Source organism: Condylura cristata, unplaced genomic scaffold (genome assembly GCF_000260355.1).
Source record: "Condylura cristata isolate star-nosed mole 26May11 unplaced genomic scaffold, ConCri1.0 scaffold00011, whole genome shotgun sequence".
NCBI lineage: Eukaryota > Metazoa > Chordata > Mammalia > Eulipotyphla > Talpidae > Condylura > Condylura cristata.
In genome coordinates, this window is record NW_004567112.1 from 8,471,136 (window position 1) to 8,486,689 (window position 15,554).

A 15,554-nucleotide genomic window follows, 5' to 3' on the forward strand; every position below is an offset into this window, starting at 1 on the left:
ATGGGAAGAGAATTATTCACGATAAAATTGAAAACTAGATAATCTTCAAAAGAGCATCATTTTGAAAAATAATAAACAATGTTGCTTGATTAAGACAGATTAAAACAGAAAAGTAATCTCAGAGCATGTTGAAAAATATTTAAATGAAACAGAAGGAAAAGAAGCTTCAATAAAGACTTACTAAATCTGCAGAGTTGTAGAAAAGAAAAACAATACATATGAAAACAAAGGACTAAAAGTACTAATTGTACTAATCAAAATGACAAAGATACCCACAGCAAATTTAAAAACATAATTTGGTTATATTTTTATTTTTTTTTAGTTTGTTTCATTTTTTTCATACTTTTGAATCAAATCAACATTATATAAGCTTCACGTGTGTTGGTGAGTACTGACATGTGATGATACAGAGTATGAGAAGGTCACCTGCAAGAGCCCAAATCTATCCTTTTAAAAATTAATACAAAGAAATGGGAGGATTTCTTAGATTCATTTTGATTGAAAAGTTTCTTTTTAAGACTTTTCCTGAGAAAGATATCATTTGATCTGGTGTGATACCAGCAATTATATTGCCACACCTAATGGAAGGGATACTATGGGTCTCATAAGCAAATAACAATGTGAACCAAGATCACATCAATTAAAAACAAAGCTGACAGGGTCCTCCCTGGTGGCGCAGCAGGTTAAAGCACAGCACTAAGAAGCTAAAGCCACTTCCGCATGAGTTCGATTCCCACCTGCCCTGGGGGTGACCACATGGCCCGGCAGACCTCTCCTGGCCCACCCGCTGCTCCCCTCAGCAGTGTACTTCATCCATCTGCCTGTTCTGCCCCACTCTGTCTCTGGTGAAGCCCCTCACCCTCTGCATCTCTGGCCTGTACCCCAGTTCTGTATGAATAAATACATAAATCTTTAAAAAAAAAAAAAAACAAAGCTGAGAATGCCAAAAAAAACAACATTATTTTTAAAAACAGAGCATTAATAATAATATTTAAATAAGGAATCAACAAACTTTCTGTAAATATTTTCAGTTTTATGTTCTCTGCTTTACTATTCAATTCTGACAATATACTATAAACTTGACATATTCTGTTTTTCTAAATTTCCAGAATATTTGTCTCTATCAGTACCAAACTTGCAGCAATCATAAAACTCTTTTTTTTTTTTTTGCATAGAAGTACTGAAGTGTAGGTCAGACACACGGGGAATGAGAGGATTCACCAGAGACAGACTGGGGAGCAGGATATATACTGAAACGCACTGCTGAGGTGAGCAGAAGGCCAGACAGGCAAGATCTGCTGTGCCATTTGTGGGCGACATCCCTGGCTGGAAACAAAAACAGGTCATAGCAGTGAGACTTAACCCCTAGCCACCAGGGAGGCCCTGTCATAAAATCTTTCCATGGCTCTCTATATAAATACTTCTGAGGATTATCTTATATAATACTCACATTTATATTTTCTGATCAGTTGTTAATATCTTATTAATCAACAAAATTTCTTAATAATTTCCAATACCATGTTTTGAATTTTTATGACAAGAATTGATACTTTTTTAAAAAAACGTATGTATGATAACAATTTCTAACAATTTGAAAGAAAAAGCAAAAATACTAAGAAGAGTAATGTTGCCTTTGGTATAATTGGGGAAAACTACATAAGAACATCTTATCAGCACAAGTGTATTATAACACTTTATTTTTAATATCGTATCCACATGATAAAACTTCCTGTGTACTTCAACAGTGACGTAACCAGTAGATCTACTTAACCAGTATTTGTTTTCAAATAATTCATCTTCTATATTCAAAACACTAACATACTTATGATAAAATTTTACCAAGTCAGCATTAGGATTTCAGTCCTTTTCCTATTTTCTTTTTTATAAGTTAACCATTATTAGTAAGGGGATATCACCTAGTCTACTATGGAAATTAGAATTGCAAATTGAAGAATGATTTCCAGCATCATTCTCATAAAACAAAATCAAATCTAAATTATGACATCAGTTTGCAGATTGACTTTAATAGTGAATTACCAAACACCATTTACTTAGAAACAGGTAATTTAGATTCAATCTAATTTAATTTAATTTAAACAGTGATGTATAAATGTTGATGAGTAGCACTATTACAGAATACAAATACTTAAGCTCATGCACACTTTTTGTTTTACAAGGTTTTAGCTTTGTAGTTATAGTAGTAATATTTGCCTTTTTTTATTGTCAAGATTCCATTGCAATAGCCTCACAAGTCATGAAGAATAAGTGTTCCCAAAATATAAAACTCTTTATAGAAACTAATGCATATCAACTCAGTTGCATAAGTCTCAACATTTCAAAATAACAGAATACTTTCTTGTCTAACTGCTAGATTATTGGCATATTGATCATACAATGCTGCTATGTATATTACAGTGACAATGAGATTTTGAAGATATGAGTGCTAAAGTGGATGGAAGCAAAAACACTCTCAAAGACAAAGAAGAAAATTTGTTTAAAATAAGAATGATTATTGGTTTGGTTTTGAATGACCCTTTACTATGTATTCTATGTCCCAGGTATAAGCAACTCCGTCTAGTATTCGCCCTCCTTGTCACTACTTATTTACTTAGTGGCAACCAGAAGGGGTGAGTGGGAAGTGGGGGTAGCAGAGATGAAGATCCCCACTGAATGTGATGGAGGAAGGCTTGGGCACCAGTCCTGGGCAGAACCCCCAGAGCAGCTACAAAGATAGAAACTTACTTTACTTCAATAAGCATAATTTGGGAGGAAAAATTAGACTGATTTGTTTTAAACTGTAAGAGCTTTCTTAAATACACAATTGATCAATTTATGTTAAAAATTAGAAGATCTCAAAGGCCAAATTAAAGTTTGCCAAATGGTGTATGAACAGCCACCTACTTAAAAATTCTTTCTTTGGTAGATGTAATATGTAACTAAGAGGGGGAAAAAAATCATTTAGTTGATTTCCAGAATTTAACTAGAAACAAAAGGTTTTGAGTATAAAAGAATTAAGCTTTTAAAGATTTATCTTTATTTCTTTATGCATACAAGAACTGGGGCGTAGTCCACAGGTGTAAGGGGTGAGAGGATTCAGGAAACTAGTTCATGAGATAGACTGGGGAGCAGAACAGACAGATCAACTGAAATATACTGCTGAGGGGAGCAGCGGCTGAGACTGGTGAGGTTCTGCTGCACCTGTGAGTCAGCTCCCTGGCTGGGGGATTAAACTCATGTTCAGCTCGATAGTTCTGAGACTTAACCCTTTGTGCCACCACCACGGAAGCCCAGAATTAATTTTATAATACATAGTATTCAGTAATAGGCAATGCAAAAATTAGGATAATACAAAAATAAAATAAAAATCATCAACAAAAATACTTATTTCTCAAACATTTTCGAAAACATTTTTAAAATCATGGAAGCAATGGATTTCGGTAGAAACAATGTTAATAGACTAAAGTCATAATTTGCCTTTTTAATTTAGCAGTTATTAACATGCAGTCTTTAATCACAAGGGCAGTTTGTCAGGGAATCCACACGAAGCTGTTTCATAGAGTAACAAAACAGTTCCCAAAAATAAAATTTAATTCAATCGTGAAGTTCGAGAAGAGGAACAAGTAACATATGACTACAGTGACAATGACAGTTTTTGGGTAAGGGAGTGATAAAGATGGCTCTGAGGGTGCTTCTGGGATGCTGGAAACATACTATATCTTGATGGAGTCAGCAAGCTTCATGAGTAAGATATACGCATTTTACTAAATCTGCACGGTACCAATATAATACTTAAAATACATCTGGTTAATGGAAAATGAGGTAGTACCTATATGCAGACTTTTACAAGTTCTAATGTATCACATTCTACGAAGCATATGAACTGTCAAAAACTAGGTGAGGACATTGGGGTAGATGTTTGTATTAATGGCGAGTCGTGTGATTATTCTAATTACTCTGAACACCATACCCATGTTCTCACAATGGGTTAAAGTGGAAATAAACAAGGGAGCCGCTGTCCTTTCCAGTTCACAAAGTAATTTGAACTTTCTTTTAATGCCAGGCTACTGAACTTTAAAAAAGCCTTTTCAGGGGCCCTCCCTAGTAGCACAGCAGGTTAAGGCACAGCACTAAGAAGCTAACGCCACCTCAGCACAAGTTTGATCCCCACCCTGGAGCTGACCCACATGGTGCGGCAGACCTCTCCTGACCCACCCGCTGCTCCCCTGAGCAGTGGACTTCGTCAGTCGGCCTGTTCTGCTCCCCACTCTGTCTCTGGTGAATCCTCTCACCACCCCTGCACCTCTGGCCTGTACCCCAGCTCTGTATGCATAAATAATCTTTTAAAAAAAAAAAGCCAGCATTTTAAGATCAAAATTTATCTGAATTCAATAATAAAAACTAAAAAGTGAACAACTAAAATTTTAAATATAGTAGAATTATCCAATTTTTAATAAGATTAATTTTGACATCGTTTATAATAACATAAAAAGTAAAGCCTTTCATTATTGCAAAATTAAAACTTCTCCATGTAGATGTTTACAAGATTCTTTTTTTTCTATAAGTTTTACAAAATTTTGAGCTAAGACAAAATTAAAGACGTAAGACTCTAAATGTCAGACATTACTCGAAAAGGGTTAATTATTAAAGAGCAAGAAAACTGACTCCATTCACCAATAAAAAAAAAAAATCAAGTAGTAGAAAAGGAAGAATATAAGATTAAAATGTTTTAATAACAAAAAAATAACTGGTGTATTTCTAATTGAAAATTTATTGAAAAGGGCTATACACATATTTGTGTCTTAATTAATGTTTCTTAAGATAAATGTAAAGATTTCAATAAAAGTGTATGCATCAGGTTCTACCTGTTTTGACAATCACAATTATTTTTTTCATTTATTATTTTGGGAGAGTAAAATATTTCAATTTCATTATATAAATGACGGCTTGGCTTCCAGAACATATTTTTGATATGTTCTCCAAATAAAATCATTTATAGAATGTTAATTTCCAACCATGGAACACTCATGAGCATTCATATAGCATGTTTGAAGATAAAATATAATTAGAAAACCAACAAACACAAGGCATGCAACAGTTGAAACTGCGGTAACTACATTTGTATCACAACTTAGTAAGTCCTGCCTATAGGTGAGCCATGTCACCTTCAATCATAACTTGAACAACCGAAGCAAAATCAGATCAATATTTACATATAAGTCTTAGTAAATAAGATGACACATCCACAATTCTCAAAGTACATTTTTTTTCAAATATGTGGACAGAAATGATTCTAATAGGAATTTGCACTAATATTTTTAAATAGTAATTTCCTTATTTTAAATGTTACATAAACCTTACAAATAATATTTCCAGTAGACATTAATTTTTTTTAAATGAACTCAGTCCTCTCACAAATCACACAGAAATTAAAAGAAAACATTTCTAGAGGCAGATATTAAGTGGATCTTCATTATTAGGAAAGAAGCAACAATGTATAGATTTTTTAAAGGTTTTTAAACATGATGGTCTAGCTCAGGGTTGGGCACAAGTGAACTGTTCAATAAACTAAGACGAATTCAACCAACTCAATAAGTCAAAAAAGATAAGTGAACAAGTCCCAACATTACAACATACAGGCCTCTCTCTCCTATAAGAATAAGAACACAGACCTTAACTATTTCGACATAAAAGGAATATCCTAAATGCCTCCTCACAATAAAGCTGAAGCCATAGCAGTCTATGACTAAATCAATAAAAATGAAACATAACGCCTACATGTAGCACAGATAAAGAATTCAGTGGTAAGAGCTCGTAGACCTTAAGGAACTGTTAAGTACTGAGAATCCCACATTTTCTTGAAAGCTTATATTATGCTCACTATGTAGTACACCAAAAATGAGATGACTAAGCACAGAAAATAATTTCCAGTGGGGTTGTAATAAAAAAGTTTTTACTTAACCCTCAGAAGAGAAAAATTGATCAGAAAACCCATATACTACATTACTTCAAATTTTCATGCACTTTTTAGAATATAGTTTCACTGATAAATAAATTCATGTTGACTCAATATTATTTATGTGAAATTTTTATGGAGATGCCATCACAGACATTCATGGTCTTTTTTATCAAAGGCCAGTGTGTGGCTTTATATGGTATGAAATCTACATTATCACTTTGAAAAAAAAAAAGCATTTTTGTGTTATAAAGTATTCACCATTCATGAGATCAAATACTATTGAACTTACCTGTATTTTAATAGGCCAGGAAAAGTTGCTAACGTAGACATAGAATGTAATGTTAGGATTGCTTCTAAAGTTAAATTTTTCATAGGAAAAACTATCTCTGTATTCCTTTATATTAGTCTTGGAAACTATAGGAGTCTCTTCCCCAGATATTGTTCCAGCTAAAATGTAAATAATAATAACAAATTTAAATAATTCATATCAGAAAACAGGGCTTCTTATGAACTTCAAAAAATATTACACTTACTCAATGTTTATAACTTTACTTACAAAAAGATAATCATCAATATAAACTGTTTATAATGAGAATAAGATTTTCTGCATATAATGAAAGTAGATTTAATTAAAAATTAATTTTTAAATGATACCATTGATTAAGTGCTGTGCTAAACCACTGACTTAGAGACTTTATATCCTTTTATAACAATTTTATCCCAGGTGCATTTAATCTCTGTTTTTCTAATTGAATCCTGGACCTCAGAAAATTAAAGCACCTCCTTAAGTTACAGAACTGTAAAAGCCCTTTTTTTGAACACAGGTAGCTATGACTCCAGAATCCGAGTTCTTCCTATTTACTACTCCAGTCTTTTATAACAAATCAGGAAATATTTTCACATGTCTCAACCCAATTAAAAATTAGAAGTTAATTTAATTTGCTTTGCCACAAACAGTACCAAGACGACTTTCATTCAGTTGGGAGAAGGCTACAATCTAAAACATGAGCTAAGTGTTCAATTAGTCAAATGTATTTTGGGAACTCAATAAATATTTACTGACATTAACTTAGTGGAACATAGCACTGCCAATAATTTTACAAAGTCTTCAAACTTAACAAACAGTAAAAATAGTAAGAATTTGTGTACTGCTGAGCAACTGAAATTTCTAACTAATCGCCTGTTACAAAGTTAGCTTGATTGCTCTTCTTTTAATGCAGGTTTCCTGATCCCATTTCCCAGCGTGATTCTGAGATTTGGTTCTGGGAATCTCAAGGTTACCAGTGATTCTTATATGCAAAAACCTATTTTACAATGATTCTAAAGATTTTATAGATTTTGTACAGATAGGTTAAAATTCTTGCAGTCAGTTTATTGCACAGAAGTAAATTTCAGGTTAGAAGCTATCACAAATTTTTAATAAATGAAAATCACAGCACCAAGGGTTTTATTGTGCATCTGAAACTATCATAACAAAATGTCTATATATTTGCCTAAACTACTCATTTTGACACAAATAATATAGGTTCAAGAATTGCAACCATCTCTTTGCTCTGGAATTCTATGTTCCTTTGATTCGACATATTAAAATATTAATGTAGCTTAACTTTCTGAAATCATATATGGAATTCTAAGAATCGAAGTATTTTCTTTCTTCAAAAAAAAGTTTCCATTTAATTCATAAACCAATATTTTATTTCTTAAAATTAAGTGACTGTCATGTTTTAAATTTATGCAGTGGTATAGCTCTTGGCTATAGAAAATTAAAAACAAAAGTCTTCCCAGAAATACACAGAGGAAAAAATATGAGCATGCTTTTATATAATGAAGCATAGATTTGTGGCTCTTTTTAATTATATATTTTAAAAGTTAACAATTTCAACTTTCAGCTTGAAAGCAAAACTAAGTTGTTAATTTATCTGCATGCACAGAATTTCACTGTTTCATATCATTATTAAGGGTAGTAATTAAAGTTTTGGCTGTAAAGCAAGTAATTGTGGAACAAATAATTAAAATTTGTATTTTCAGTAGTTAAAAAAAAATAACCTATCTTAATTGAAATCAGAATGCTTCCTAGCACTGGCATTTGAAAAAAACTGAATAGAGTAGAATATTTGTTAGAAATCTAATCTTAACTGGAGAAGGTGGAAAGTCAACAAAACATGAGTAGCAGTTTTACTAATATTGCTACTTATTTTTATCTAAAATAGCACACTGATTGTGGAATCAATTTCCAAATTTTCAATTACTAAAACAGTAAAACGTTATATCAGAACATCTTCCACAGGAATAATGTGAAAGATGACATTAAAATTCTCTTACCTGTTGAACCAACTGACCATGTAATGTTGAGATTAAAGTTGTTTGATGCATTGATTGAAATATCCAAATTTTTGTTTGACTATCAAGAAAGAAAATATTAAGGTTAAAAAAATAAAATTACACTGGATTGATATATCTGATTTTTAAAATATGTCAATGTCATATTTCTCAAACTCCACATGTTAAGTCAATATTCAACTGAATAAGTATAGATGTCAACTATATTTTTTAACAAAAAACTATAATAGAAAAGTTCATAGGTAGATTTAAAGTTCTCATTCATATTCTCAATTCTAATTTGGTCATCTGGATGTAAGCAGAAGATTTTGTAGTTCAATTATCTTTGCTTAACTGTACTTAATATCTAAAGTGATGCAAGTTTGATTTAGTACAAAGTAATTTTACAGCAAGATAGTTTTGTAGAAAGACTTCTTGTCAGATGAACACTGTACACACATTTTCTTCATCTTCTTGCTATAGTGTGATAATTCTAACAGGTAAAATTACAATGAAAGCTGATGGAAAGGTTATATTCATATGATGATATTACCTGTTCTGGATTTGCTATGAAGTTTATGGCAGTGTGATGACGATCATCTTCCTGCAATAAGCTGAATGTAAACTGATAGTCAATCAAAAGGCTGTCTGTAGGGGGAAAAACACAATCTGATGTGTACTTTAAAACACTTAACTGGTTGTAGTAGACACACATGTTGATTCGCAATGACACACTCTGGACACAATGTCACAATCTAATACCACTTCCTTTAAAAACCTGAAAATACAAGTTTGCTAAAATTATATCATTTATCAGTATTGAAAGTGATTATCATTGCTTTTTAGTGGTCTATTTAAGATGGGCAAAATAGAAACCACGGTCATCAGCCAATAAATATTAAAATATAGGTATGGAAGAAGTTCTAGTAATTTGAAAATTATATTCATACATCTTTTACCAATATAAAAGTTCTACAGACACTGTAAACCTCTTGAAGCCATAAGAAAGTGAGAAAATAAAAGTCATCTATAATTTTACAAAGAGCAAAAAATGCAGCTAACATTTTGGTACATTTTATCCCATTTACATTTCTGTAGGTAAAAAGAGAGGTAAATATTTTGTATCTTACTTTCATAAATTCTATATTCATTGGAAACAAAAATAATTAAACAATATTTCAGAATATACTGTAATGCATCTATTTGTACCTTTCTTCTTGTGGTGATTTATGTTTGTATCAATTTTAAATTAACTGTGAAAAACATCATCCTACAGAAATAACTTACTAACAATTTATAAAAAGAATTCCGGGAAATTTATTTTTACTTGTGCCCATGTATAGTGCTGAAACTACAGTGTGATATTTAAATTTATATGTGAGCCTGCTTTCATATGGTATACAACAGTGTCAAACTGACACATTTATCTAAAAAATTCAAAATATTTTAAAGGGATGTCTTCTATTTTTAGACACATACCTTTCACTATATGACCTCAGTCATTAAACAATATTAAAATGAAAGACAAAGATAGGAGTGATATCACTGGCTTTATTGTTAAAACTATCAAGGCATTATTTTTGATGTTTCTTATTATATACTTTACAGGATACACCTTAAATAGTTCTTGAATGATACAGCATAAGGCACTGGTTTCTTTTTCAATTTATAGTCACATATGATCATGACAATTATGCAATCCATCTTTTTTGGATTTTCATCTGATTGCCAAGAAAGTGCAGAGACAGATTCAATGGGCCAGTGTTTATTTTAAGCAGTGGAGATAAGAACAACAAAAATCTAGTGCACTCATGAAGCTTATATTCTATTGAATGAATACTGAAAATTAATAATTTAAGTATATAGAATAATTTAATATATAGAATAACTAATGATAAGAAGTGTTTTAGAGAAAAATACCAGTGGAGAGAAATAGCTCGTGTAGAAGCATGCTTGCAATTTTCATAAGAAGCATTTAATAACCACAGAAAGTAAGAGAATATATAGAATACTAGAAAAACTGTAACCTAGCAAAGGAAACAAATATAAAACCTTAAAGTCAGAGTAAGCCTGCAGTGTGATCCTTGTGAAGACTCATTGGCAAGAACGCAGGCATGAAATGATGGTGGCCAGAGTAACGTGGGGGTAGTAGAAAAGGAATGACATGAGACAACAGCAAGATATTAAAGGGGAGGAACCCAAAGGCAGAAAATTCATAGTCAAATGCACAAAAAAGATATATGAGATGTAGACTGCTTGATGCAACTTTTATGGTAAAAGTTCACAAATCAGAAATCTTGAGACATTTAGAAGAAATGAAAAAGCTGAGAGGGCCACCAGAGAAAACAGAAGTGCATGGAGAAAGATATAAAACAACCAAAAAAGCAAAAGCTCAAACTACAGTAAATAAGTCTAATGTGTTAATAATCACCCTAAAGGTAAGTGATCTGAATTCACAAATGAAAAGATACAAATTCATAGATTGGGCAAAAATAACAGAACCCATTATGATATACACACTAAAATCTCACTTAGATCTCAGGATAAACACAGACTTAAAAGACTTTTTTCATCAAGAAGATAAAATATACTAGGCCTCCCGCGGCATAAGGAGTTAAGTCTCAGTGTTATCATAGCTGTGGCCTGAGTTCGAGCCCCGGTCAGGGAGCTGACCCACAGGGCACAGCAGACCTCTCTTGTCTCACCTGCTGCTCCCCTCAGCAGCATATTTCAGCAGGTCTGCCTGTTCTGCTCGCCACTCTGCCTCCAGGGAATCCTCTCACTCTCCCCACATCTGGCCTACACCCCAGTTCATCTACACAAAAGTAAACAAATCAAGCTTAAAAAAAAAAACTAGCACGGAAAGATTTACTCCACACCAGTGTTCATGGCAGCAGTATTCACAACAGTCAAGTCATGGAACCAACACATATAAATGCCCGCTGTCAGACTACTAGATAAATTGTGGAATACAAATTCGATGGAATACTAACCAGCTACTGAGCGTGATGAAACAGGGCCTTTGGACAAAATGAGTGGACACGGGGGTTACTATACTAAATGAAAGAAGTCAGAAATTAGATGTTTAATTAATTATACAATTTATTTTAATTAACCAGATGTTTTCACACATATGCAGAATATAAATGACCAAAGAAAACTAAGTAGCAAAATACATAATTCTCAGAGACTCAAAAATACAACATCTACCAGGCAGTCTGGGAGGGAGAGTTGGGGGGTTGTGGGGGGGAGAGCAGCGGAAGGGAAGGTGAGAAGGTGCTGAGGGGAGGCTCTGGGGGAAGGTGAGTGAAGCAGGTGCTGTATGGAGTGTGAAGCCTAATACCCAAATTAGATAGTGAGGCAATCTACAGGCAAATCAGTAACATTTGGGGGGGGGGGGGAGAATAAACCAAAAAAAAATTAGGATCTCAGTTTCGAAGATGGTGAATTATTGAATATCCAAGTGACATACTGAGTCGAGTTCAGGAACATGTTTAGGAGACAGCATTTTGTAAATTTTCTATATTTTTGATGGGATTGAAAGCCATGAAGCTGGAAAATTGGAAGGTATAAGTAGAGAAGTCAAAGGGATGAGCCCTGAATCATACCAGTGTTAAGTAATCAGATCTTCATGAGAAGAAAACAAAAGAAATTAAGAGCGGCAGCCTATGAGATAGGAGTCAAACTGGAATTTAATGTCTTGGGAACCAAGAAAACATCCTGCTCAATAAAGAGGGTTGCAATCACTTTGATCAAATACACACAGTTCAGATATAGGGCTGCAATTCTGAGAAAAGACAGTATGTTATCAAATGAAGGAAAAATACCAGGTAGGAAAAGTAAATATGAAATGGGTGAAGGGGGTCAAAATTACAAATTCCCAGTATCAAATAAGTAAGTCAGGGAAATGTAATGTTCAGCACAGTGGCTGAATTAATAATACAATAATGTAAAAATTTTTAAGAGAACATTTAGAATGTTCTCATCACAGAAAAATAAAAAACTGAAACTATGAAACCATGGTGACAGGTGTTAATTAGACTTACAGTGGCGATCATTTTGCAATATATATAGTATTAAAACATTATGTTGTATCCCTGAAACAAATACAATGCTTTATATCAATCATAGCTCATTTTTAAAGGTTTGTGCAATTATATTCACTTGCTTCAACTTTGACAATAAGCTTTGAAAAATCAGAGCAGATCATCTGTAGGAGCTGGGGACAGGTAACCCAGCACACCTGCACAGCTCTGGGCAGAAGCTACAGTACCCCACGACTCTATCCTTTACCACTATCATGTCCCATCAAATTCAAGCTTGAGACCTCTATTCTCAATCATTACACCTGGCAAACCGGTCAGCACAATGTACACTCTCTCTAGCCATGCTCAGTCCTGACGTCAGTGATAAAATAATAATCCTGAACCCTGGAACAAAATGTGAAAGAATACTACACAATCCATGTAACTGTTTGAAAACTTATAATTATTATAAGCTGTGAGAAAAGTTTATAAACTTCTACATGCAATGTCTCCCTTTGAAGCTGATTAGAATTAAGTTTTCCAGAAGTCAACGATGCAATTTTCTACTTTTGGAGAATGTTTCCTCCTCAATTTAAAGAATTGTGTTGGTGTATTTTAGGAGGCTGTGAATGAATAATTACCAGGCACTTAAAACATGTAACTTTGTGTTGAAATTTGCTCTGAATTTCTTAGTTAAATAAGATATGATATGAAACATTAACATTTAAAAATGCTTCAAGTTTATACAAATGTGCATAACTTGAAAATAAGTTTTGTTCTGCTTTAATAGTCATGTTGACTCGAAATTTATTCAAATAATTTAGGTTTCTGCTCCTACTCTCCTAGGACTACCTGGAACGAGGGGTTAAATTTCAATAGGTAGCGGCAGGTGTTTCATACAGTTCAGTCAATACTGGACTAGCCGTGATGGAGCAAGAGAAGTGACTGCTATGGACAGTGCAAAGGGTTAATAACAAATACATAAAATTAAAACCATTAGTAAAACACAGAGATTAGAACCTTGTATCATGAAAAAAATATTCAAAGGGGTCAGGTACTTCACATAACTAATGAATCATTGGAAATGAATGATGAAATTATACATAGAAAACAACATTTTGAAAAAAACTTACACAAAGTTTCTGCACACTTTATATATTTCTTGTGATGAAATGCATACAGTAAATATGTGTTGACTCATAACAAACACTACATGAAATAATGATTTTTAAGAAAATATTAACCAGTGATAAAAATCATCAAAGTGCATTCTGGAACTATCTATACATCTGAGGTCCAAGAAGGCAAAGGTGCCCGCATCACAAATGAAACTGACCGTGGTTTTTGTATGTTATATCAATGGCACCATTCATACAAACTTCAGTTCCTGTAGGAGCCAGGTTAATTACTATATAATTTTAAAACTGTTTCAGAAACGTTTTATTTGGACAATTCGAGAAAGGAACCTTGGTCAAATGACTTGCCTTTTCACAACATTGATGTTTCAGTTAACATTGAATTTCATTGTTAATTTCATGTTATCCATAGCATTTAAGGAGATGTTGATTATAATCTCTCACTTACCAACTAGGTTAATTTATAATGTAATTAACCTCAGTTAAGATCAATGATGCTGGAAACAAAACTTCCTGTCTCACAGAACTATTCTGTGAGGTCAACATAATTGGGTGACTGTATTTGGCATAGAGAAGTCTGACTCATAAAACAAAGACATTCGATAAATGTTATTTCACTTTTTTTTTTATCACTAGTGAACGGTTCTGAATGAATTCTAAAAGATTCTAGAAGTAAAACAGTTTCTCCTGTTTACATATGCAGTTTATGTATGTATATATTCCCTTGTTTATTTGGTTACATATTTGCTCATAAATATGTGTTCATGATCATATATTTAGACATCTTGAGGGATCTGAAAAGGATGCACACAGACTTTAACAGTATCAAGAAACCAAATATATTTTAAACCATGAATTTGCCAACTTAGACAATTGTCTATTAAATGATAAAATTACGCGACTGTAAGTTCAAGTATATCCATAGTCGCCATGTGTTGTAATCACACTTAATTTGTAGTTCCAGGAATATGCCTCAGAAAATGAACTAAATTGGTCTCTTTCATGATCGACTGCCCTCACCTAGCCGTTGGACACACTGCAGAGACAAATTATTTTAAAAGCAAAATTTAACATTTTGTTCTCCTTGTAACATCCTTCAATCATGTCCTAGTTTTCTTATGATAAATCCTGACGTGTTAGCTGCATAAAGCACTGCATGGTTTAGACGCTACAGATCTCATGAACCTCTCTTCTTGCCTTTCTTTACCAAATGTTATATACTTCAGCGTTAGGATCTCGAACACCACGGTTTATAGCCATGCCACTCCCTCTGGTTCTGCTTGTTCTCGTCCTCATACCATCATGGCTCACCCACAAGTCATTCTTCACATCAGGTTTCAATTATCTCCTGTCTTATATACTCCTAGTCCTGCACCACAAATTAGGTCAGGCTTAGATTATATTCCCAAAGCCTCTATAATTCTTACGCTGAGTTCTTAAGACAATTACACCCAGCTAACGATGTAACAGGTTTAATATCTATTTCCCCTACTAATTTATAAGCTTCAATGAAGCAGAACCTGTTCTTTTTCACTATAAAACCCTCAGAGTCCAACAAAGTAGACAGTCAATAAATATATGTTGAATTGTTGGGTCCTTTCCCTGGACAGACCTCCCCACCTCCCCCACAGAATCATATGCACACTGTTGTGTGGAAACAAAGAATGAGCCATGGGTGCTGGAACAGAAAAACAGGAGGCAGGAAGTGTTCCTGCCTTGTGTTTGCTACCTTGTGTTCTTTGACCCCCATGTTATTGTCGCATGTTATTGATGCACTTGCTGAGAGCTTCTGCCTACCCCCAGCCCCAGGCTCCAGGCTGAAGGGAATAAATAGGGAAGGAGAGAGGAATAAGGTGTGTGCCTTTGCTTGCTGACCATGAAGTGTATGTTTTCATCCTGACGTCCTTCGCTCAGACCATCTCTGCTGTCGTGCTGGCGCGGCATTGAATGAATAAACAAAAGTAAGTAGATTTCAATAACTGACACTGTCTCCAGCGTTAACAGTGTAACTCTTCAGTAAATGAATTAAAGAGAAGAAATGTCATACTTGTGAATATTGAATAAATTAATTACATTATATACTACACATAATAAATATGCAATAAACACTAGCTTTTT

At 33.5% G+C, this 15,554-nt stretch overlaps 1 protein-coding gene across 1 annotated transcript in view; it reads right to left on the bottom strand.

Annotated features, from left to right (window-relative positions):
- The window catches only part of ATRNL1 (attractin-like 1), a 426,906-nt gene that overhangs the window by 298,661 nt on the left and 112,691 nt on the right, over positions 1-15,554 (bottom strand). Inside the window, exons 22-24 of the mRNA XM_004680415.2 lie at positions 8,829-8,923; positions 8,279-8,357; positions 6,246-6,403 (exon numbers count right to left, since the gene is read on the bottom strand). Coding sequence (XP_004680472.1) covers positions 6,246-6,403; positions 8,279-8,357; positions 8,829-8,923 — 332 coding nt within the window. The remainder of the gene's footprint in view (positions 1-6,245; positions 6,404-8,278; positions 8,358-8,828; positions 8,924-15,554) is intronic.